General features: G+C 45.2%; 1 protein-coding gene across 6 annotated transcripts in view; it reads right to left on the bottom strand.

Annotated features, from left to right (window-relative positions):
* The window catches only part of PLCH2 (phospholipase C eta 2), a 205,855-nt gene that overhangs the window by 3,826 nt on the left and 178,295 nt on the right, over nucleotides 1-23,734 (bottom strand). For 3 of the 6 annotated variants that reach the window (XM_089534368.1, XM_089534369.1, XM_089534367.1), the window contains exons 18-21: nucleotides 23,276-23,360; nucleotides 21,836-21,982; nucleotides 18,083-18,162; nucleotides 3,919-4,258 (exon numbers count right to left, since the gene is read on the bottom strand). In XM_089534368.1, coding sequence (XP_089390494.1) covers nucleotides 3,919-4,258; nucleotides 18,083-18,162; nucleotides 21,836-21,982; nucleotides 23,276-23,360 — 652 coding nt within the window. Of the gene's footprint in view, nucleotides 1-796; nucleotides 933-1,416; nucleotides 1,447-3,186; nucleotides 4,259-18,082; nucleotides 18,163-21,835; nucleotides 21,983-23,275; nucleotides 23,361-23,734 lie in introns of those variants that run through there. The other 3 variants (XM_089534371.1, XM_089534370.1, XM_089534372.1) reach the window with 3 other exon arrangements.

Below are 23,734 nucleotides of genomic sequence, written 5' to 3'. Positions count from 1 at the left end.
ATCCAAATTGATGGATCGATTCGACAGTGGAGTGTGGTTCCCACTCCATTTGCACTGATCGCATTCCCCCCCCCCCCCCCCGTAAAATAACCCACTTGTGGTTCACATTCATGAATGAATCAGTTCAAAATGGACCCGCTCCAGCCAGCCGATGGGCAAATTTAAATCGATTCCAATCCACATCTGGTTCACACTTGCGCAGAATCGATTTATCAAAAAAGATGCGGGAAAAATCAGTGTCAAAAAGACGTGGGTTAAATGGGTCCAGTGCATGGCTTCCTTGGCCGAATTGCTTCAGTGATTTGATAATAACCACACAACGACTGCTCCCATGCGCTACGGACATCGATGCATTATGTTATGACTCTGCCCACGACTATTTGATTCTATATCTAATGTCTTATGTAGTTTTAATTGCAAATTGTTTTTTAAGGGGGGGAATACTGTGTATATAATACTACTGTATGATTTTATATGCTGTTAGTCGCTATGATTGTTTTTACAAAAAGCGGGATATACATATAAGTTTTATTTACTGGGGGTTGTGTTTCTTATCAAGTCTTTCTTTCCATAGCATTTTATATACTGTATTTTAAATTATGTGTTTGAATTTATTTCATCTTTTAAAAAGCGAAGGTACACTTCCGCCATGCAAACGCAAAATGTAGACATGCTGCAGGACAAAGAATATAGATCCAGACAGTAAAAGTTGTGTTGTGTTAAAGCCCCAGGAAGGTGGGAAAGAGATACTCATTCCTTACGTGGGCCTCATTCCCACTTATAGAGAAATCGCTTTCTGATCCGAATCGATGGATCAATTTGACATCGGATCGTGGTTCCCACTACATTTGCCCCGATCGCATTTTCTGGCCTGGAATCGAATCAAAATAACCCACTTGCGGTTCCCATTCACAAATGAATCGAACTGGTTCCTGAAGCAGAAAACGTACTTATGGTTCACATTGGGAAACGAATCGGTTTAAACAGAACCGGTTCCTGCACAGGACATCCATTTCCGCTTTATTGCATGCCATAATAAACTGATAATCAATCCGCATCCAGTTCCCATTTGCGCTGAAGCAATTCAATTGTGAAATTGAATCCAAAACAGTGTCAAAAAGATGCAGGTTAAATGGGTCTAGAGCATGGCCCCCCTTTTGCTTCGGTGATTCGGATCAAGTGGGAACCATGCTGGTTTGAACCAAATCATGATCCGGTTTAAAAGGTAGTGGGAATGAGGCCCTGGGATATTAAAGGTTGAGGTTCTGCATCAGAGAAAAATCCAAAGCATGCATGAGACGCATTGGGCGATTGTGCAAAGACTGCAAAGGGGGAAACATAGGTAACTACAGCACCCCAAAAAAGAAAAACCAGGTAATAAAGCAATGAAATCAATAGTGCTTAATTAAGAGTTACCTGTAATTTGCTCATCCTTTCAGTTCTTAACTACAGGGACAAGAGAGTGCATGTGGAATAGGACAGAACAAAAGGGGGAGAAAACAAGTTAATCCCGGGAAGGCCAGAACAGATAAGGAATCAATTAGTAGGGCAAAGCATAGGAAATAAGATCATTTACACAGAATGTTGGACTACAATTCTGAGACTTCTTTTTCCTTCTTTTCTTTTTGTGCCAACCAGAGATGCCTCGGAGGAAGCGAAACCGATGGCAATGAAACCATGACAAAATGTCGGCACAACATTCCCGACATGAAGGTATGCGGAGGAATAGGAGCTTTAAGGAAGTGTTGGAGATACCTCCCCTTTTAAAGCACTGGGATTTTTTGGACACATTAACTGTGTCTGTAAATATTGTGGAAATCCTTTGTAAGAGCAATTTCTCCAAGAGCCACATGGTAGCAGATTTAAAAGAGTCTTGCCACTTGAAATCATAAGGATGGGCAAGTTGTAGAATGTACTCTAGGCTTCCAGGGAACTGCAAGTAAGGATATGATGCAGTATTTGGGCCTTCCTGATTCACAATGCGATTGCAGTTGTGGTTTTGACTTTTGTGGATTTGAGTCATATGTTCTCTCTAGGAACCTCTAGGTCTTCCAATGCAACACTGCCAGAATTTGACCATAGAGTTGTGCTGGAGAACATAGAACAGTGATGGTGAGCCTTTTCGAGGCCGAGTGCCCAAACTGCAACCCAAAACCCACTTATTTATTGCAAAGTGCCATGTCCCTCTGGCTTTCTAGTAACAAACTCTGGCAGACTCTGTGCCAGGACGATGGCACATGTGCCCACAGAGAGGGCTCTGAGTGCCACCTCTGGCACGCGTGCCATAGGTTCGCCATCACTGACCTAGAAGTTCCTAGAGAACACACTTCTCTAGGCATTTGTCAGTCCTCCAGCATGATTCTATGGTCAACTTCTGGCAGATGTTGACCATAGAGTTGCATTGGAAGACCTGGAGATTGCTAGAGAGATGTTCTCTGAGGTTAAAGGAATAGTGGTAGAATTCAAATATAGCCATGTTGGTCTGTAGAATCAGTACATAGAGAGATCTTGTAGCACCTTTGATACTAAGTGAAATAAAGAAGTTGGCAGCATCAGCTTTCATAGACTTCATTCTGCTTCCTCAGATTATGTTCCTCAAATGCATCTGAGGAAGTAGACTGGAGTCTAAGAAAGCTGATGCTGCCAATTTCTTTCTTTCAGTTAGTCTCAAAGGTGCTGCAGGATCCCTCAAGAGGAAGAATGAGTTGGAAGAACATTCGGCTGCTCAAAATCCAACCAAAGCGCTTCAGGAAAATGTCCAAATACACATGCCCAATATTTATGCAACGAGTAAAATTCCCTCCATATGATGTCTATAAGACATTCTGGTTGGATTAAAAAGAGAAATCTCAGAATCATACATATGCGTTATATGATTAAACTACACAGACACATTGCAGAGCGACCCACGAAGTGTAGACATCTACAGGATCAGCTACTGGAGATGGTTTGGCAGACAGGAGAAAACAGACACTTGTCTATGACTGGACATGTCTAGACTGGACAAACCCCAGACAGAACTACAGAACAAATGCGTTTGTGTGTTTCCCCCCAACGCCAACAACATGGAAAGCTAAAAAATGGCTTTAAAACTAAAGAAAAGGATGCAGGTTCTTCTAAGGGGGAAACTGAAATAGCGACATGATCTATAGCAGACAGCGGGGGGTGAAGAAGATCCGGTCTTACCAGTAAAGAATATAGGGGATTTACTCCGAATTTCCTCCAGCTTTTCAGCAAACAAAGCATTCATTTCCCTCTGGAGGGTGCCCGCTTGTTTTCGGGAGCTCTCAGACAAGCGTTTGGGGAAGTCAGGGCTTCCGAGGCTCTCCAAGCTGCTGGAGTCGGAGGATACGGAGCCATTGCTGGCAGTCACCAAGTTGACAGTGCTCCCGTATTTGCCGCCAGGCTGGCCCTGCCACCTCTGCCGAGGATGCCCTTTCCCCCCGTGACTTTTAGGGTCCCCGTTTCTCTTCCCCGAGGTGGCAGGCAGCTGGCAGGTCTTGGGCAGGTGGTCGGCCGCCCCATAGCCGCTGCATAGGCGCAGATCCGCCTGTGGCTTGGGCTGCTGCTCTTGGACCCCCCAATTTTTAAGCTCTAACCTCTCCTCGTCTCCTGACAGGCTGCTATACTGGTTGCAGTGAGGGGTATCATTAGAGGCGGGTCTAGTGGCGACATGGTTGCTCCACTTGCACTCTAAATCGGGGCTCTCATTCGAGCCGATCATGCATTTCATGCAGTTGGTGGCCATGCCAATCCTGCCCGATCCATTGATGGCGCAGCGGGCAAAGACCCCCTGCTTCTCGTTGGGGGGCTCCTGAAGGCGGACCCGGTTGGCCCTCCGGATGGGCTCGCTGAAGGTGGCGTCCCTGTGTGCCTGGGCATGGATGCCTTTCCCTTTGCCAAAGCTTTGGGCCTTACCTTTCAACCCCTTGCCTTGAGCCTCCCTGTGGGCACCATCTCTAAGAGAAAGTGCCGGGGACGCACACTCTGGCTCTTGGTCGAAACGAGGGTGGGAAGAGTCTTCGAACTCGTGGTCTTCGCCGGTCCCTTCTGAGCCGTTGTCCTTGGCGTCGATCACGATCTCGGGGAAGCCCTTCTTGGTTTTCTTCTGGGTCTTGGTGGGCGCGCTGGCCGTCCGCCGTAGAAGGTGGCTGCTAAAAGAGTCTTTGCGGTTGAGTTGGCCAGCAGCATGACTGTCGAGAGAGGCCTGCTTTGGACTTCTCAGAAAGAGACCTTTTAAGCCCAGCGCTTGCTTGACCTAGGAAAGAGAAAGAAAGCGGCCATAACAGAAGGTGTGTATTTCATCCCCTGCGCGGAAAGACACAACTCTCTGTGATATGCATGGTGTTATACAATCTGTGGGTAGCATCACCTATCCAGGTTTGAACGGAAGACAGAATTAGGAGAAAGGCACAAATTGCAGTTTTGATTGAAGGTTCCCCCCCACCGCCCTTGGTGTCATTCTGCAAATTTCCTGCTAACCCTTTTGTTCCTGTTCACTAAGGACAGTGCTATCTTTTCCCTACTGAGAAAAGGGCTGGAGCTTATGCATGTTTAGGGAGACTGCATCTGCACTGCAAAAATAATACAGTTTGACACCACTTTAGCCCCCGTGGCTCAATGCTATGGAGGCATGAGGTGTCTAGTTTTGTGCGGCACCAACAATCTCTCGGAGTCAAGGCTAAACATCTCACAAAACGACACATCCCAGGCTTCCATAGCATTGAGTCATGGTGGTTATGGTGGTGTCAGAGTGCATTATTTCTACAGTGCAGATGCAGCCTGAGGAAAATTAAGTCCCATTTCTTTTATTCCTGGTGACTTGGGTCAATAAGATGAAGCAGGTCAGAGGTTGGATATATATGGTAGCTAGGGGATCCTGGGAACTGTAGTCCAAAAAGATTTTTCAAGCTCTGATGGATGGCAAGGATTATGGTTAATGTTCCTTGTCTACGCTTTTGCCCTGTATTTCCTATTACCAAATCTCTACCCTGTACAGTCAAAACTGCAGACTTTAATTTTAAGGGGACCTTATTAGAATTTCCTGTTTCCTCCTTGCACAGGGGCACAGTTTAATATAAATTATCCCTTTTGATCCCCAGTTTGATTTGAATGGCAGAAGAGCTACTTTAAATGAACAAGATGACTGACCCACCCAAAAAAGGGTTGTCACAGAAAGAGGATCACAGCTGGCTTTGAAGCAGTGGGGTCACTAGGGGAGTTTGGGGGGTTCGGACTGTACTGGGTGACACCACAAAAGAGGGGTGACACCTGGCTGAGAGCACCCCTCTCTCTGCTGCAAGCCGTTCTACTCATGGGTAGAGTGGCATGTGGCAGCAAACTGCCGGACATGCCCTTTTGGCCCCACGTCATGACAGCCTGGGCAGAGATGCCACTTCTAAAGGACGGGAAGGATTAAGGCACGGTCGATGCATTTTAACACTACAGTCCTAAACCTGTCCATGCAAAAGCAAGTCCCACTGAGATCAGAATCATACAGGATTGCAGTCCAGCTGTGATATCCAAGGCTGAATGAATGGAAGCAATGGATCTTCAGAGAATACTGGCATGGAAGTGAGTTGGGGTATATATACCCTTGGTTGGGAAGAAACGGTTTCCATGTTAATCCGTGTACTGTTTTGTTGTTGAATAACAAGGTCTATAGGGTGTCCATTGCCATCCAACAACAGAACAATACACAGATTAATATGGAAATCCTTTCTTCCCAACCAACAGTATACACACACACACACACACACACACACACACACCACTCTCTTCCATGCCAGCATTCTCTGAAGATGCCAGCCGCAGATGCTGGAGAAACGTCAGCAACAAACCCTTCTAGAACTAGACCAAAAAACCCACAATGGATGCTGACCATGAAAGCCTTCGGCTTCACAGTAAATTGAATCAGATTGGCAAGTGCAGATAAAGAATATCAAAACAGCAATCAGATCCTGTGCTCAAGTGTTTAAAGCAAAGAAGAGATACTTGCAAAATTGAGGGGGCAATCTGAAAATCTCCATACACAAAGACACAAAGAATGGGGTGGCGTGGGGTGGGAGAATCCCCTCGACAGAAGGATTTCCAGTGATGGGAATGGAGTGATAGGCAGTGAAGACTCCCCCAGTTCATCCAGTCCATCCAGATCAGTTGATGCAACCCAGTGAGACTAGCTAGTGCCGCTTGAATCAGGACAAGTGATTCAAGGTCCCAAATCCAGTGCAAAAAAGAAAGTCATTTAAGAAGAAGATCCAGCATATTCGCTCCCAGCAGTTTGCAAAAACAAAAAGAGAACGCAAACCATCCGAAAGCAAAACATAACCACAATAGTATAAACTTGGGTTTTCTAAATGGCAAGTGGGGAATATTTTCACTTTATCCATCTCAAAGAGCGTTCAAAGTGCAGCATATATTACGGCGGCGGAAGGGAACAACTTCAATTCGGAGACAGAGCCAAATTTCCTCTCCAGAATTAGTCGACGGCGTGAAAAAGCATCAGAATTGGTTGGCAATGTTAGACATGAGATTAGATAAAGTAGATAGGGGAAGAAATGGGGAAAAGGGGGCAAAAGAGGGCAATGGAGAATTTATTGATTCAGTTGGTTTAAAGACGGGGAAGGAAAGAGGGAGAGCTGGATCCTGGATCGACTTCATAAATGCAGAGCACTCTGGTTGTTCAATGGCCTGGCAAACATTCCAGAAAATGCCGCAATCCATGTTATGAGTGGGTTTTTATTTTGTTTGAGTTGGAAAAATTCAAGGAGGACCAAAAAAAGGAAAAGGAAAAGGAAAAAAAAGACACCAAATGTTCATGACATTATAGTTAGAGAAGCATGCAAGTGTGCCGCTGGGAGCGCACTACACCTTCCTGGGTCGGGAGGAGGGAAGGGGTACCTTCAAGGCGTCTAAATTTGCTCTGCTTCTAAAAGGAGACTTTTTTTGACACAGAGAAGTCCACTGAAATCACAAACAGACAGAAAGTGAAAGGCAGAAAGTGAGACAGAGAACAACAAGCCAAGGAGAATCTGCAAGAGCTTATATAAGGCGACACCTGGGAGGGGAGGAAAGGGACAGGAGAGAAAGCACATATGAGAAATATCGACACAAAAAGAACACGAATAAACTACAGGAGAGAGAACGAGAGAAAGAGAGAAAGAGAGAGAAGAAAGGGAGGAGGCCAACGTGAGCTGGCACAGCATGGAAACAGTTTAGACAACTGCAAAAGACAACTCCAAACATTACGTATGCATGCCACGATTTCCCCGGAGGCAAAATGTTGGGGCATTCACTTTCTGAGTATTACAGCATTTTTAAAACTGTAGTCGGTCCTGAGCATCCACAGATTCTGCATCCATGGATCCTGCACTCATCCTCAGCTTGAAATTGCAATAGCACTTACATTTCTATACTGCTTCATAGTGAACTAAGCACTCTCTAAAGCAGTGGTTCTCAACCTTCCTAATGCCACAATCCTTTAATACAGTTCCTCGTGTTGTGGTGACCCGCAACCATACATTTGTTTTTGTCTAGGTTCCTAAGACCATCGGAAATATGTGTTAGGTGACCCTTGTGAAAGGGTTGTTCGACCCCCAAAAGGGTCCCCACAGGTTGCTGTAAATGGTTTACAATCTGTAACTCAGTCACCTCCAACAAGTTGGGTACTCATTTTACTGACCTACAAAGGTTGAGTCAACCTTGGAGCCCTGGGATCGAACTCACAACCTTGTGGCTGCAATGTTGGCATTTAACCGTTGCACCGCCAGAGCTCCGTATTTTCCCCCTCTCCAAACATTTCAAAAAGCAAACGTTGATGTTGCCATTTGATAGAAGGGACTCAGTTATCCATTGATTTTGGTATCCACCGGGGTTCCTGGAACTAAACCCCAGCGGATAGCAAAGGCGCCACTGTGCATCTCAGAAACCCAAGGAATTGCTTAATTTCTCATGCCCTTCTTCTCTGACCAACAGAAACAAAACAGGGCAAGAAACCAAGAGGAGAACAAAACAAAAGCATGAGACAGTAAAAATAGAGACTTTGGCCTGTTACAGAATGCCAAAATAAAGTTGCTTCGGGTCTCTTTGGAGGTATGCTGCTTAAATGATGCATGCACCCTAAGAATCCGGAAGCTGCACCAAAGCTGCCCTCCAGTGCTTAGGAATGGAGTGTGGCTTTGGCGCGACCTCCGGACTCTTAGGACCCATGCATCATTTAAAGAGTATACCTCCAAAGAGACCCGAAGCAGCTTTATTTTGGCAGTCTGTAACAGGCCTTTGTTATGAAGAACAAGAGACATTGTACAGTCTGAACTGATTAGCATGAGTTATACAGATAGCAGAATGCTGCTCCACATTGTGTGGAACTGAGCTGGCTTTGGTTCCAGTATGTAGAAATACACACACATATATTTAGCACAGTTGCATTAAGGAGACAAAGTTTGACAAGGAACACACAAAACCTTCTAGTAGACCCCACAAAGCCTCCGCACATAACACAAAGACCGAGGCTAAGATTTTCACTCTGTTGTGTAGGTTTTGAAGATGTTTTTGTAGCAAGCAGAAGATGCAAGATTAGCTAAGTCTCCCCTAGAAACTGCAAATCTTCCAGTAGGCTGGCACTGGCACCTGGAAGCCTTGAGAAGCTTCAGAAGGGTCCACCATTAATTCCCCTTCTGGGCATTAAATCTTTTCTGGTGCTTTGTTCAGAGCCTGGCCTAGCTGGCTGACCTAGCTGCAGGTTTAATGGTGCCACCTTAATTAATGGATTGGCACCACATTTGTGGCCATTTAAAAGGATGGATTGTCCTCAATGCTCAAGGATGGTTGGAGAAGGAGGACCCAGTGGAAAAGCAGGTCAGTGGAGGGTGACATTTCTAGAGCAAGGATGGGCAAAGTGCAACCTCTGAGTCCCATGAAGCTCCAAAGCCCAGGGGTAGAATGGGGGCCATTGACCTCCAAATAAGAATTCTGTCCCCCCAAATGAAATTCTCCTTCCCTTTCCATATGATCTCTTGCAAGAATTTCATATGGAAGACAATGGGGACAAGTCACAGATAGCGTTGGAAGAGACCACAAGTCCCAAGGCAAGCCAAAGATTGGTGGCCAAGGCAATAACATTCCCTAGTACCAACATTTGAGTCTCAGCCTCCTAGAATGATCAACCCAATGACAACTGCTGGACCATTGATTTCCAAACTCTGGTCCTCCAGGTGTTTTGGACTTCGCCCATCGCAGCCAATGGTCTGGGATACTGGGAGCTGAAACCCAAAACACCTGGAAGACCAGAGATTGGGAATCATTGTGCAAGACTATGGCAGTAGCAGCATCAGAAGTACTGAAACCGAGTAAGAGGTCCAGCCAAACCCCTGGAGATATGGTCCTTGACTGACCATGGTTGTTTCTAGAATAGCCTCAGAGGATGGCAACGGAAAGCCACCTCTGAAGAAACTTGCCAAGAAAATCCTGTTGCCTTGTTGTTATTGTTGTGTGCCTTCAAGTCATTCTCGACTGATGGTGACCCTAAGGCAATCCTATCATGGGGGTTTCTTGGCAAGATTTGTTCAGCTGAGGCTGAGAGCCTGTGACTTGCCCAAAGTAATTCAGTGGGTTTCGTGGTCAAGCTGTGAATAGTCTCCATAGTCACAATCCAACACTCCAACCACTGCTCCACCCTGGCTCTCAGGTTAGCCTTAGGATTGCCATAAGTTGGAAATGACTTGAAGGCACACAACAACAACAAGAGAGCTCTACTGCCTCACCAAACTACAATCTCCACTGTGATGTCGAAGGCTTTCATGATCAGCATCCATAGATTTTTGTGGTTTGTTCAGGCTAGGTGGCCATGTTCTAGAAGAGTTTATTCCTGACGTTTCGCCAGCATCTGCGGCTGGCATCTTCATCTTTCTCTGAAGACGCCAGCTGACAGATGCTGGTGAAACATCAGAAATAAACTCTTCTAGACCATGGCCATCTTGTTCAAAAAACCCACAAACCTCTACAATCTCCATTACTCCATAGGATCCAGCAATGGCTGTGAAAGTGGAATCAGAGCACTACAATCGTGTTGCATGAAAGGGTCCCCTGTCCTACCCAAGTAAGATCTCTTTCATACTCTGGTAGAATTCAAAGATATAGCCATGTTAAAAGTCTGTGGAATCAGTATGTAGAGAGATCTTATAGCAAAGGAAAAAGTTGGCAGCATGAAACTGCAGCCGAGGAAGTAGGCTTAAGCCTAGGAAAGCTCATGCTGCCAACCTCTTCCTTTCGGTTAGTCTCAAAGGTGCTACAAGATCTCTCTACATACTCGCTCACATTGTAGTGGTATGGTTCCACTTTGCCTACCAAGGATCTGTAATCTGGGGAGGGAGGTTTAGCATTCTTACTTGCTAATTAGCTTACTTGCTGTTCACCGCTATGATCTTTGGAATAGCGGTATATAAATAAAACAAATTATTATTAATTATTATTAATATTCTCATCCCAGAGAACTCTAGAACTCAACAGACTACAAATCTCATAGGATGCAACCACAGTTATCATGGCACCATAACTGCAGCATTTGAAAGGGCCCTGAAGCTTCCCTAGAACTAAAGACATGCGAATCAGATCGTACATTTGCATTTGAAGAACTATTTTTTCCAAGGAGAATTGCCATCTCTTCTAACATGTCACATTCTTAGTTTTTTGTGGGTTTGGAGGGCTATGTGGACATGTACTAGAAGAGTATATTCCTTTACGTTTTGCCAGTATCTGTGGCTGGCATCTTCAGAGAAAGATGAAGATGCCAGCCACAGATGCTGGTGAAACGTCAGGAATAAACTCTTCTAGAACATGGCCACATAGCCCAAAAAACTATGGACAGTGGCCATGAAAGCCTTTGACTTCACATGCCACATTCTGTTTAGCATGGTGTGGGACCCACTTATGACTTCGTTGCACACAAAAAGGGGATCTCTTTTCTGTTGCGAGATGAGAGGCATTAATTGGCATATTGATTTCAACCAAAACCGAGGCGGTAATGGTAATGAGAAGCAACAAGGGGGAAGTAATAGATTCGGAGAACATGAAGCCATGATATAAAGCAATCAAAAAACAAATCAGCTTGGGAAATTGGAAACGGAGCAGGGCAGGTTGGGGGAACCCATGGATGAGTTCAGCAGATACAACCGGGGCCTTGTGTGATGCTCTTAGGAAGAGATTGACAGGCTGAGGCAGAGTTCAAATGGGAATCCAAAAAGCCCCCAAATTACTCTGCCAGGGCTTAGAGAGAGGTGTCAGTCAGCCGCAAATTAAAACTATCCGTCAGAGAGTGAGGGAGGTGGAAAGCGATAAATCAAAGAGGGCAGGCGTTACATGCGCACCAGATCAAAGGAGGTATTATTATCGGAAGGAAATTGCCCAGGAATCTGCCTTGTGCCGAGACGCATGATGGGCTCCTTCAGCAAAGCACTGTCAACCCTGTCCAGCCCATCTCCCTCAGGTTTGCAGAAAATGGTCTGCAAACGATGGATATGTAAGTGTGAAGCGGTGTGTGCAGATGTGTAGGCAGAAGTAAAACCTGAGTACATAGCCTCCAAAGCTTTGTAGATGAAAACTGGGACACATGCGGCCCAAGCAACATTAGAGCGTGGTGGAGATTGGCAGCATTTATTAGCGAGGAAGAACACATATACAGTCATAGAAGAGACCCTAAGGACCATCCAGTCCAACCCCATTCTGCCATGCAGGAACTCATGATCAAAGCATCCCCAACAGATGGCCATCCAGCCTCTGTTTAAAGACCTTTAAGGAAGGAGACTCCACCATTCTCCAAGGAAGCATCTTCCACTGTCGAACAGCTCTTACTGTCAGGAAGTTTCTCCTAATGTTCTCTTTTTCTGTGGCTTGCATCCATTGCGAAGTGTCCTGTTCTCTGGGGCAGCAGAAAACAAGCTTGCTCCATCCTCAATATGATATCCCTTCAAATATGGCTCTCATGTCACCTTTTAACCTTCTCTTCTCCAGGCTAAACATCCCCAGCTCCCTAAGTTGCTCCTCATAGAGTATGATTTCCAGACCCATCACCATTTTAGTCGCCCTCCTTTGGACACACTTCAGCTTCACAACATCCTTTTTTAATTGTGGTGCCCAGAAAGTAATGGTGCCACAGTAGAGTGACACCATTACTTCCCTTGATCTAGAGACTATACTTCTATTGATGCAGCCTAGAATCACATTGGCCTTTTTAGCTGTCGCATCACACTGTTGACTCATGTTCAAATTGTGGTCTGCTTGGACTCCCAGATCCCTTTCGCATATAGTCTCCTTAAGCCAGGTGTCCCTCATCCTAGATCTATGCATTTCATTTTTCCTCCCTAAGTGCAATACCTTACACTTCTCTGAGTTGAATTTCATTTTGTTAGCTTTGGCCCAGCTTTCTAGTCTATTCAGGTCATTTTGAATTTGGATCCTGTCCTCTGGGGTATTAGCTACTCCTCCTAGTTTGGTACCATCTGCAAATTCGATAAGCAGGCCCTCTATTCTTTCATTCAAATCATTGATAATGAAAGCCTCTAAGACCAAGAGGATGGGTGGATTCGTGGGGTATTGCATTTTAATGTATTTTAATGCTTTTTAATGCTGTTGTAAGCCGCCTCGATCTCATTGGAGATGCAGTGTATAAATAATAATAATAATAATAATAATAATAATAATTATTATTATTATTATTATTGCTGAGGGCAAATATAACTCTGCCTTAGCACCATGCAAACAGGGAAATAAAATGTTATGTGTAGGATGAAGTTGGCATGAAGCAAAGCGAGCAAAGTTTTGCACTGTTTGACTTCTGAATTGCACAGAAGTTCACGGAAGCGGAAAAATACCACGGGGGAGTAGGGCGCAAGAGGAGAGAAATCAAGGGTAATGTTAGCTTAAAGTAGGTAACTTTTCCCCTCCTGGCTTCCCTTGTTCCGAAGATGGCACATGCCTGGCTTTGCAGCCCACGTTGCCACGCAACGCTCCACTTCTTCCCTCTTGCCTTCAGGATCCAGAGCATCTGGAGCCGGATGCTCCCCGGTTTCTCCTGGACTGCTTTGAACCCAGACAGAAGCTTGCTTGTTCCTTTCAGTGTGTTTTTTTCCTGCCCTCATTACAATTGCCTGACACATTTCCTTGCCTTTAATTAGGGCTGTGCAACAACAGCAGGGCGGGTGAGAAGGCTTTATTTTGGAGAGGAGATATAGATGCATGTGTGTGCAGTGTGTGCCTTTCTGCATCAATGATGTCCTGCCTGGTTTTTCACTAATTATCCCCAAAGCTCAAAGCGCAACCTTTGAGCTATGTGCAAACAGGTATGGACGCACATGGACAATAGTGTTGATGGAGGGGGATGGCTCCCAAACCAAAAGGCTGGGTTTTAACCCATGTGCATTACAGTGGGATATGCGTCGGTCCCAGGCCCCTTTTTGCTAACTGTGGGGAGAGGGGAGGATGTTTGCTATAATTCTCAACAGAATTGGGGCAATAGACTACAAAGCTGGGCCAAAGCTAACAAAGTGTAATTCATCACGGAGAAATGTAAGATACTGCGCACAGATCTAGGATGGGGGACACCTGGCTGAATGAGACTTATGTATGTGAAAAGGATCTGGGAGTCCAGGTAGACCACAAATCGAACATGAGTCAACAGTGCAATGCAGCAGCTAAAAAGGCCAATGTGAATTTAGGCTGCATCAATAAAAGTATAGTGCCTAGATCAAGGGAAGTAATAGTGCCACTGCATTCTGCTTTGGTCAGGCCTCACCTGGAATATTGTGTCCACTTCTGGGCACCACAATTCAAAAAGGACATTGAGAAACTGGAGCGTGTCCAAAGGAATAAAATGATGAAGGGTCTGGAAACCTTGCCCTATGAGGAACGACTCAGGGAGCTGGGGATGTTTAGCCTGGAGAAGAGAAGGTTAAGAGATGATATGATAGCCCTGTTTAAATATATGAAGGGATGTCATATTGAGGAGGGAGCAAGCTTATTTTCTGCTGCTCCAGAGAACAGGACACAATGGAGTAATGGATGGAAGCTATCGGAAAAGAAATTCCACCTCAACATTAGGAGGAACTTCTTAACAGTAAGAAATGTTTGACAATGGAGCACACTCCTTCAGAGTGTAGTGGAGTCTCCTTCCTTGGAAGTCTTTAAACAGAGGCTGGATGGCCATCTGTTGAGGATGCTTTAATTGAGAATTCCTGCATGGCAGAATGGGGCTGGACTGGATGGCCCTTGGTGTCTCTTCCAACTCTAGGATTCTATGATTCTAGGCTGACAGCTTAAATAACATTTTGTTCCCAATTAACTGAATGGATGAGGCAGAAGATGGGTAGAATCTGGCCTTTACAGGAGGGTCAGGCAAAAGCAAACTGCTGCAGCCTCTTTTCGCATGTGTCTCCATCCTCATGAATACTTTTTGCCACCTTGACTACACTCTGAGCTCTGGCTATTATTATATTTATTATTATATTTACTTATATACCAACCCTTCTCCCAGGGCTGGGACTCAGGGCGCCTTACGACACTAAAAAACACCATACAGTTAAAAACACAATCATACTATATTAAAATAGAATTAAATTACTACAATCATTGGAACACAAGTCCTGGTTTTCATCCATGAAATGTTGGAGCATATGTGACCAGAGTACTGCTTAGCTGAGATTAACTTGCTTGAGCTGGGCTTTAACTTTGCATTCTTTTGTGCCATTGAAGTCCATGTGTTGCTGGTTAATGCAGAGAAGGGCTGCTTAAGGAAGGTCTTGCCTATGGAAGATGGTTTGTCTTTTTTTCAGGATTCGGCCTGGAATTCTAGTTGGCCTTAATAAAATATATTGCCTGTGGATTATAGTTTGAGAGGTATTTTTCTTGGACCTGGAAAGAAGGAAGGAAGGAAGGAAGGAAGGAAGGAAGGAAGGGAAGGGAAGGGAAGGGAAGGGAGATATGCAACCCCATGAATTGCTCCGATTCCTTTTTCAAAGCCATCTGACCCAACGATCCTTGCTACTACTTCTAGCAACAAATCCCAAAGACTAATTAACAACCCTTGAAAATAATGCTCCCTTTTTTCCTGCCTTTGGCATACTTGCCAATTTCTTTGGGTATTCCCAAATTCTAGTATTTCTTGGAACACTTTCAAAGGCCGCACAGGTTTTGTGTGTTCCTCCGCTGCAAAAATTCTCATGGACCTTTAGCGGCTCGCTGAAATGACAAGTCCTGCTTTTCCATCCTGGCTGTTCCGGTTCCTATTCATTCCCTTGTTTCCAATTACGTCCATATGGACAGCTTCTGTACATAATCCTGTGTCTATGTACCCACAAAGAGGTCACATATTTATACTTTGCACGGATACGTGGGATATTTCTGAAGTAATACATTTCTGTATTATTTGCGGAGACATTAACTACCGCTTAAGGTTGCTAATCGGGGCTCTCAGAACTGTTTGCATTCATAGGCTTCGCTAATTGAATTCTGTATTTCTATGCGCAGGCTGGCACATTAACTCCTCTTCAGTGCTCTTGCTTTAATGTCTCATTACTTCTTCTTAGTCCCCCCACCATCACTGCTTCTCCTATATGCCACAAAGCCAAACGTACATTATTCACTAGGCACAGGACCAATGGAAAGTGGGAAAGACCGAGATTATGTTTGCTAAGTCCTCAAAGAAAGCTGGCATTAGGATCTCCATCTTGGAGATATAGCCACATATACCCAACTGCAAAGAACGAACTATTTGCCACACATTATTTTCTCTGACATAGCTTTGGTGCCCATTCGGCACCCAGCCGAGGGCAGAGATGCCCGAACAGTACAAGAAGCATTGAGAAAAAACATCTCAGCTGGCATTCTGTTCATGCTATGATAGCATAAGTCCAATACAACCCATATTTTTGGTCGTCGTGGAAGTCAGAATCGTGTTGGAACTCATCACGAAACAACATCTGCTTTCTCAAAACCTATCTTTAAAGTGTGGTGCCCATGCCCCAGACGGCCATTCCTGTGTGAGCAGAGAGAAATATTGGCGGGCACCTCCTTTTCCACTGGCGGGAAGCCGCAGCACATAAACCGCACGGTTTCCCGCCGGCAAAAAAAGAATCTGGCGCACTTGTGACACCCAACTGCACCGATGGTGCACTCGTGATGTCACAAGTGCACCGCGACATGCGGACGCTAAGCGTCCGTCGCGTCAAAATGGCAGCGCCTGTGTGTACAGGCCGCCTCCATTTTGATGTACAGAATACATACTAGGGTTAGGGAGCGTCTGCATGTTGCGTGCTCCCTAACTCTAGTACCGTCGCTGCCATGCCATATTTTGCCCGTCTGTACCGGGCCATAGAGAAGCATCCAACAATTCTTCTATAGGTTTTTGTGGGTTTTGGGGGCTATGTGTCCATGTTCTAGAAGAGTTTATTCCTGACGTTTCGCCAGCATCTGGGGCTGGCATCTTCATAGAAACATTCCTGGTGAAACGTCAAGAATATACTCTTCTAGAACATGGCTACATAGCCCCCATAACCCACAAAAGTCTATGGATGCCAGCCATGAAAGCCTTCGACCACACTTCTTCTATAGTTGGATGCATCATGCCCAGGGACCGCTGGAGAATATCTAGTATTGTCACATCCAGGTCAAGGAAAATAGCTGGATGCTTCTCTGCTGTTCTCTCTGCTTTCACCACCTGCAGGGTGACCAGATGTCCTCCTTTTCCAGGACATGTCCTACGTCTCCACCTTCTGTCCAGGACGAATGCCAAAATGTCTTCCATTTGGAGCATGACTAAGAAGCCCATTGAGCAACACCATGTTAGCTGTTCCTCTTCGAGAATTGTGTCTACTTGGCAGCCTGTCCTCACTGCAAATAAAGGGATTGGATAGATCCTTCTAAAGCTCTTTTTTCCTAGGAGCTGCACCATACAAGACTTTCCCCATAGTTTGCCTCTTGGAGGGGAAAAGGACAGCAAAAGTGTTAGGCAATGGGCTGCCTGAGGACACAAAGCAAATGGAAAGATTTCCCCCTTCATTTCGGCACAACAGACCAAGGAAAGGAATCATTTAAATGTAGATTCAGTCAAGGGTTTGTTGCTAGCAAAGCACATTTTAAGCATTTGAAGCTCAAATTCTGTAAGTATCTTGCAAGCCAACAAGGCACATTTATGAAGTTCATCAGAAAGCTACAGTCGAGTACATAATACAATATGGTATGTGTAATACATTTGCAAATAAACATACGAAATGAACGCATACATATATATATATTAGTCTTTTTAGCTATTATTTGGCAATGCCCTACATTCGTCTTGATTGTCCCACGTTTTGCGGTGCCTTGTCCTCCTTTTGGTTATGACATCTAAGGGCTCATTCCCACTACCTTTTAAACCGGATTGCAATTTGATTTGAACCGGTTCAAACGATTCTGGTTCCCACTTAAATCGATTCGCCGAAGCAATACGGTGAGGGGGGCCATGCACCAGACTCATTTAACCCGTGTCTTTTTGATGCCGATTTTTTCCGCGTTGAATCGATTCAACGCAAGTGTGAACCACAAGCGGATCGGAACTGATTCAAATGTACCCTTCGGCCGGCTGGAACCAAATCATTTTGAATCGACTCATTCGTAAATCTGAACCACAAGTGGGTTATTTTGATGCCAGAAAATGTGATTGGGGCAAATGTAGTGGGAACTATGCTCCGATGTCTAATCGATCCATCGATTTGGATCACACACCGATTTATCTGTAAGTGGGAATTAGGTCCTGGTTACCCTGACTATATGGGATGGAGGAAGACTGCCCCACTCCAAAGGTGGGTTTGTGGGTCTCACAACAAGGAGTATCATAGATGTGTTCTGGGGGTATGACTTCGGATGGAGGATCTGAACCCTGAGTGAAAGCATTCTGCCATTGCTACGCATACAAGTGCACAGATCACTGCGATTGCAAAGAGTTTTCATGTCACCTAAAAAGACCTCAAAGAAGGCAATCTCAAGTCATCCTCTTACCAAACGCTCCCCAATGGAAGGGACACATCTTCACATCTCAGGTCCCATAGTTACTCACCTTACCGCATATGTCATTGACGGCTACGTGAACGAAGATGGACGCCTCCTCCATGCCCTCCAGGTAGACGTGTCGATAGCCTGGAAACACAGGAGAAGGGAAGTGAGTGGAATACTAACTTGCACCTAGACTGAGCTTTGCAACTACATAGAGGAGGAAGGCCATTTTGTGCAACATTAGACATTAAAAACAAGACTCTAGACATTAAAAACAGGACCGGAGCTTGGCTGGAATATGGCACAAATAACAACATTAGCTGCAGCATGTTAATTTTGGGGATAATAAGGAAGAAAACATCCTTGTCAACATTTCCATATTGGCACCATGTAAACAAGGATGTGTGCCAAACATTAATTTAAAGCTTTTGCTCTGCCAATAAAGTGTTTATTCAGTATTTCCAAAATATTATTTTGTGGAAGCGGTTGTGGAGCAGCAGGTTGGCTGGCCATTCTCCCATTATTTTAAGGCTTTTAAAAATAAAAAGTAGTTAAGAACATTGGCCAAGCTACAACACCATCAGATGTTACTCCAATGATGGAGCACCATGATCATATTTCATAGAATCAGAAAATCCTAGAGTTGGAAGAGACCCCAAGAAAGGCCATCCAGTCCAACCCCATTCCACCATGCAGGAACTCTCAATCAAAGCATCCACATCAGATGGCCATCCAGCCTCTGTTTAAAGACATCCAAAGAATGAGACTCCATCATACGCCAATGGAGTGTCTTCCACTGTTGAACAGCCCTTACTCTTAGGTTCTTCCTAATGTTGAGCTGGAATCTCTTTTCCTGGAGCTTGCATTCATTGCTCCAGATCCTGTTCTCTGGAGCAGCAGAAAACAATCTTGCTCCCTCCTCAGTATGACATTCCTTCAAGTATTTAAACAGGTCTATCATATCACCTCTTAACCATCTCTTCTCCAGGCTAAACATCCCCAGCTCCCTAAGCCATTCCTCATAGGGCAGCAATGTCCAAACTCTGGTCCTCCAGTTGTTTTGGACTTCAGCTCCCAGAAGCCTCAGCCACCTTGGCCAATGGTTTGAGATTCTGGGAGCTGAAGTCCAAAACACCTGGAGAGCCAGAGTTTGGACATCACTGTCATAGGGCATGGTATCAAGATGCTTCACCATTTTAGTCACCCTCCTTTGGACACAAGTCTCCAGTCTCTCAATGTCCTTTTTGAATTGTGGTGCCCAGAACTGGACACAATATTCCAGGTGGGGCCTGACCAAAGCAGAATAGAGTGGCACTATTACTTCTCTTGATTTAGACACTATACTTTTATTGATGCAGCCTAAAATTGCATTGGCCTTTTTAGCTGCTACATCACACTGTTGACTCATGTTCAACTTGTGGTCTACTTGGACTCCTAGATCCCTTTCACACATAGTTTCATTCAGCCAGGTGTCCCCCATCCTATATCTGTGCATTTCATTTTTCTGCCCTAAGTGCAGTACCTTACATTTCTCCGTGTTGAATTTCATTTTTTTAGCTTTGGCTCAGCTTTCCACTTTATTCAGGTCATTTTGAACTTTGATCCTGTCCTCTGGAGTATTAACTACTCCTAATTTGGTGTCAGCAAAAGAGGAGAAGAAGAGAGGGGTGGAAGCATGCCTTTCCAGCAGGCTCAGGCAAAAGCAAACCGTTGCAGCCTCTCATAGCTTGCACGTTTGTCCAGACTGTTTTCTATTCTGGCCACAACTCTGATGTTGCTCGGGCGTGACATGTCTTGGTTTTCATCTGTGACAATGTCGGAGGGGCCGATGCCTTCTCCCACTTCATAACATCCCCAGAGAGGAAAGCGCACCAGATGACGCAGATGAGCAATGCACACACGGAGCCAATGGCAGAGTTCAAAAAGATGCACATGAAAGCCTGCTAGCTGCCTATATTTCTTATTAAAAGGACTTTGTACCTTTCCGCCACCTATTTGCTTGGGAAGAGGCATGTTTGCAGAGCAGAGAGCCAGCCCTCTTTCCCTCTTATCAAAGAGTACCATTCTTCTTTCATTATCGCAGCCGTCAATCTCAGAATTGCTAATAGATTCGCTCCCTTGGAAGCCATTATTAATTTCATAATCAGAACTTCTTTCATTCATTTCCCCCCCCCCCCCCACTTTAACTTTTTCTTCTGAAACAGCCAGATGGATTCCTTCCTCCTCTTTAAGCATTTCGACTTGCCAAGTTTCCTGTCCTTTTGAAGAAGATGGAGAACAAGAAGAGAAGAGAGGGAAAGAAAACCCAAACAACAACAACACAAGGCGCTTTTATCTGAGTTGCGAAAGCACAAAAATAATGGGTGGGGGGCATGTACGGAGTGGCAGGGGAAAACGTATTCAAAGGAGGCCCTGGATTTTTTGGATACGCCATCACCAGCTTGCTTTTCACATTATAGGCTAATTGCAGCGGCTGGTGAGCCGCCAAGAAAAATGAGACCAAGAGAGGCTCTGGGTTGCTTTCAAAAAGGCTTTGAAGCGTACCCCATTGACTTTGAGATCCCTCCCATTGAGCTGGGGTTGGACAAATTGGAAAGCTGTAAAATGCAAGTGCCAACTACCAAGTGCCCATCATTATAATTTGTGGTGGGAGGGAAGGGAGGAAGGTGGAGCAGCGTAGAATCATAGAGTTGGAAGAGACCCCAAGGGCCATCCAGTCCAGCCCTATTCTGCCATGCAGGAACTCACAATCAAAGCATCCCCAAGAGATGGCCATCCAGCTTCTGTTTAAGGACCTCCAAAGGAGAAGACTCCATCCTTCTCCAAAGCAGCATCTTCCACTGTCAAACACCTCTTACTGTCAGGAGGTTCCTCCTAATGTTGAGGTGGAAACTCTTTCCCTGGAGCTTGCATCCATTGCTCCGGGTCCTAGTCTCTGGAGCAGCAGAAAACAAGCTTGCTCCCTCCTCAATGTGACATCCCTTCAAATATTTAAACAGGGCTACCATATCACCTCTTATCCTCTTCTCCAGGCTAAACATCCCCAGCTCCCTGAATTGTTCCTCATAGGGCATGGTTTCCAGACCCTTCACCATTTTAGTCACCCTCCTTTGGACACGTTCCAGTTTCTCAATGTCCTTTTTGCATTGTGGTGCCCAAAACTGGACACAATATTCCAGGTGGGGAATAACCAAAGCAGAACAGAGTGACACTATGACTTCTCTTGATCTAGACACTATACTTCTACTGATGCAGCCTAAAATTGCATTGGCCTTTTTAGTTGCCACATCGCGCTGTTGACTCATGTTCAACTTGTGGTCTGCTTGGACTCCTAGACCCATTTCACACATAGTTTCATTCAGCCAGGTGTCCCCCATTCTATATCGGTGCATTTCATTTCTCCGCCCTAAGTGCAGTATCTTACATTTCTCCCTGTTGAAGTTCATTTTAGTGTGTGTATATTGTACATCTTCAAGTCGCTTCCAACTTATGGCCTATCACAGTGAGTTTCTTGACAGGGGGGGTTGCCTTTGCGGTCCTCTGAGGCCGAGAGAGTGTGCCTCACCCAAGGTTACCCAATGGGTTTCCATGGAGGCACAGGGATTCGAACCCTGGTCCCTAGAGTCCTAGTCCAACAATCAAACCAGAACACCGCAATGTACAGTGAGTCAAAAGATTATCCCCCATTGGGTTACGCTGTGTAGTAGCACCAGCAAAATAACAAAGACCTGGCAAGACACCCCCAGCCACCAATGGTTCCTCCATCTTGTCAGTGAAAAACAGTGGCAGTAAGTGCCACCAGCACCAACCACCTTACCTGGCATCATGCTTGTAAACGATATTGTTCTCTGTCCAATAAAGTCCCTTCCAATGGGATCGTGGTCCCAGACCAGGAACCGAACCAACGTAATCTCTGGCATGCAGATGGAGAACACCAGGGTTTCTTCCCACATCGGATTGAAGCCTGCAAAGCAGACAGCGGAGGCTTTATTTGTGAGGACAAATGTTGGAGCAAAAGCAATTAACCGCAGCCTACATAAGAAAGGATTTTCCTCTCCAAGTTGTATGTCTACATGTTTACTAGAAATTAGCTTATTTCCCCCAGGAAAGGAAGACTTGCTAAATCGGGTTTGGTTTTTTTATCCCATCTAGCTTGCAAACACAGAGAGATCTCTCTGCAGGAAATGCACTGACGCTGCATCCGCACTGCAAACATCATCCAGTTTGACACCGCTTTAGCTTCCATGGCTCAGTGCTATGGAATTCTGGGATCTGAACTTTAGTTCTCAGTTGTGTATCTTTGCTCTTTGCTCTTGTCTAGTTCTTTCATGGCTGCCCTTCCCATTCCTAGTCTTCTCCGTATCTCTGGAAGCTCTTCCTAATGTTGAAGTGGAATCTCTTTTGCTGTAGCTTGCGTCCATTGCTCATTGTGTCCTATTCTCTGGAGCAGCAGAAAACAGGCTTGCTCCATCCTCAACATGACATCCCTTCAAATATTTAAACAAGGCTATCGTGCCACTTCTTGACCATCTCTTTTCCAGGCTGAACATACCCAGCTCCAGTGGATGCGCCACATAGGGCATGAATGCACACATATCAAATCAAACATTAACTAGAACACATTGGCCTGTTACAGACTGCCAAAATAAAGCTGCTTCGGGTCTCTTTGGAGGTATGCTGTTTAAATGATGCATGGGTCCTAAGAGTCCGGAGGTCGCACCAAAGCCACAGTCCATTCCTAAGCACTGGAGTGCAGCTTCGGTGCAGCTTCTGGATTCTTAGGATGCATGCATCATTTAAACAGCATGCCTCCAAAGAGACCCGAAGCAGCTTTATTTTGGCAGTCTGTAACACATTGCCTCTAAGAAACTTCCTATAGAGCCTGGTGGTTTCCAGACCTTTCACCATTTTGGTCGCCCTCCTCTGGACACGTTCCAGCTTGTCCACATCCTTTTTGAACTGTGATGCTCAAAACTGGACAGGATTCAAAGTGAGGGCTGTGCAAATCAGAATAGAGTTGTGGACTTCCTTTGGTTAAGGCCTCCAAGTGGAAGCTGGATGGTCAGCTAGCCAGGACACCATGACAGTGAATTCCTTGCCTTGGCTGGGATAGCTGGACCTTGATGACCCTTAAGCACCAGTGAGTTTGCTCATTGCATGAGTTACACCAGGATAACGTTGGACTGGTCTACTCTCTGTAGCAGTAATGGTAAATGACTTGCAGAATGACATGAGGAGAGGAGGTTGGGAATCCTACCATTGTCATCCACAACTCTCGTCTGCTCTTTACAGCAGTCCACAGGCAATCCAATTATCTCCACTTCCACAAATGGATCGATAATCTGGAAATACAGAAGACATTCTTTAAAACATTAATAAATAATCTGGCAGTTCAAGTATTTACTTCCCATAGCATGTCCCTAAATCAACCGTACATTAAAATGTGACGTTGAAGGCTTTCATGGCTGGCATCCATAGTTTTTTGTGGGTTTTCCGGGCTATGTGGCTATAGCATGCAAAGAAACCCAAGACGCCGGCCACAGCTGCTGGCGAAACGTCAGGAATAAACTCTTCCAGAACATGGCCACATCCCCGAAAAACCCACCCAAAACTACATACATTAAACATTTCCTAAAGGCGCCAGATCCTGTCTGGGAGATAAGCAGGGTCAACTCTGACTGGTATTTATATGGGAGATTGCCAATGAATGCCAGGT

This window comes from Sceloporus occidentalis, unplaced genomic scaffold (genome assembly GCF_023333645.1).
Source record: "Sceloporus occidentalis isolate IW3139 unplaced genomic scaffold, rSceOcc1.0.p SCAF_8, whole genome shotgun sequence".
Taxonomy (NCBI): domain Eukaryota; kingdom Metazoa; phylum Chordata; class Lepidosauria; order Squamata; family Phrynosomatidae; genus Sceloporus; species Sceloporus occidentalis.
This window is presented reverse-complemented; position numbering and strand designations above follow the sequence as displayed.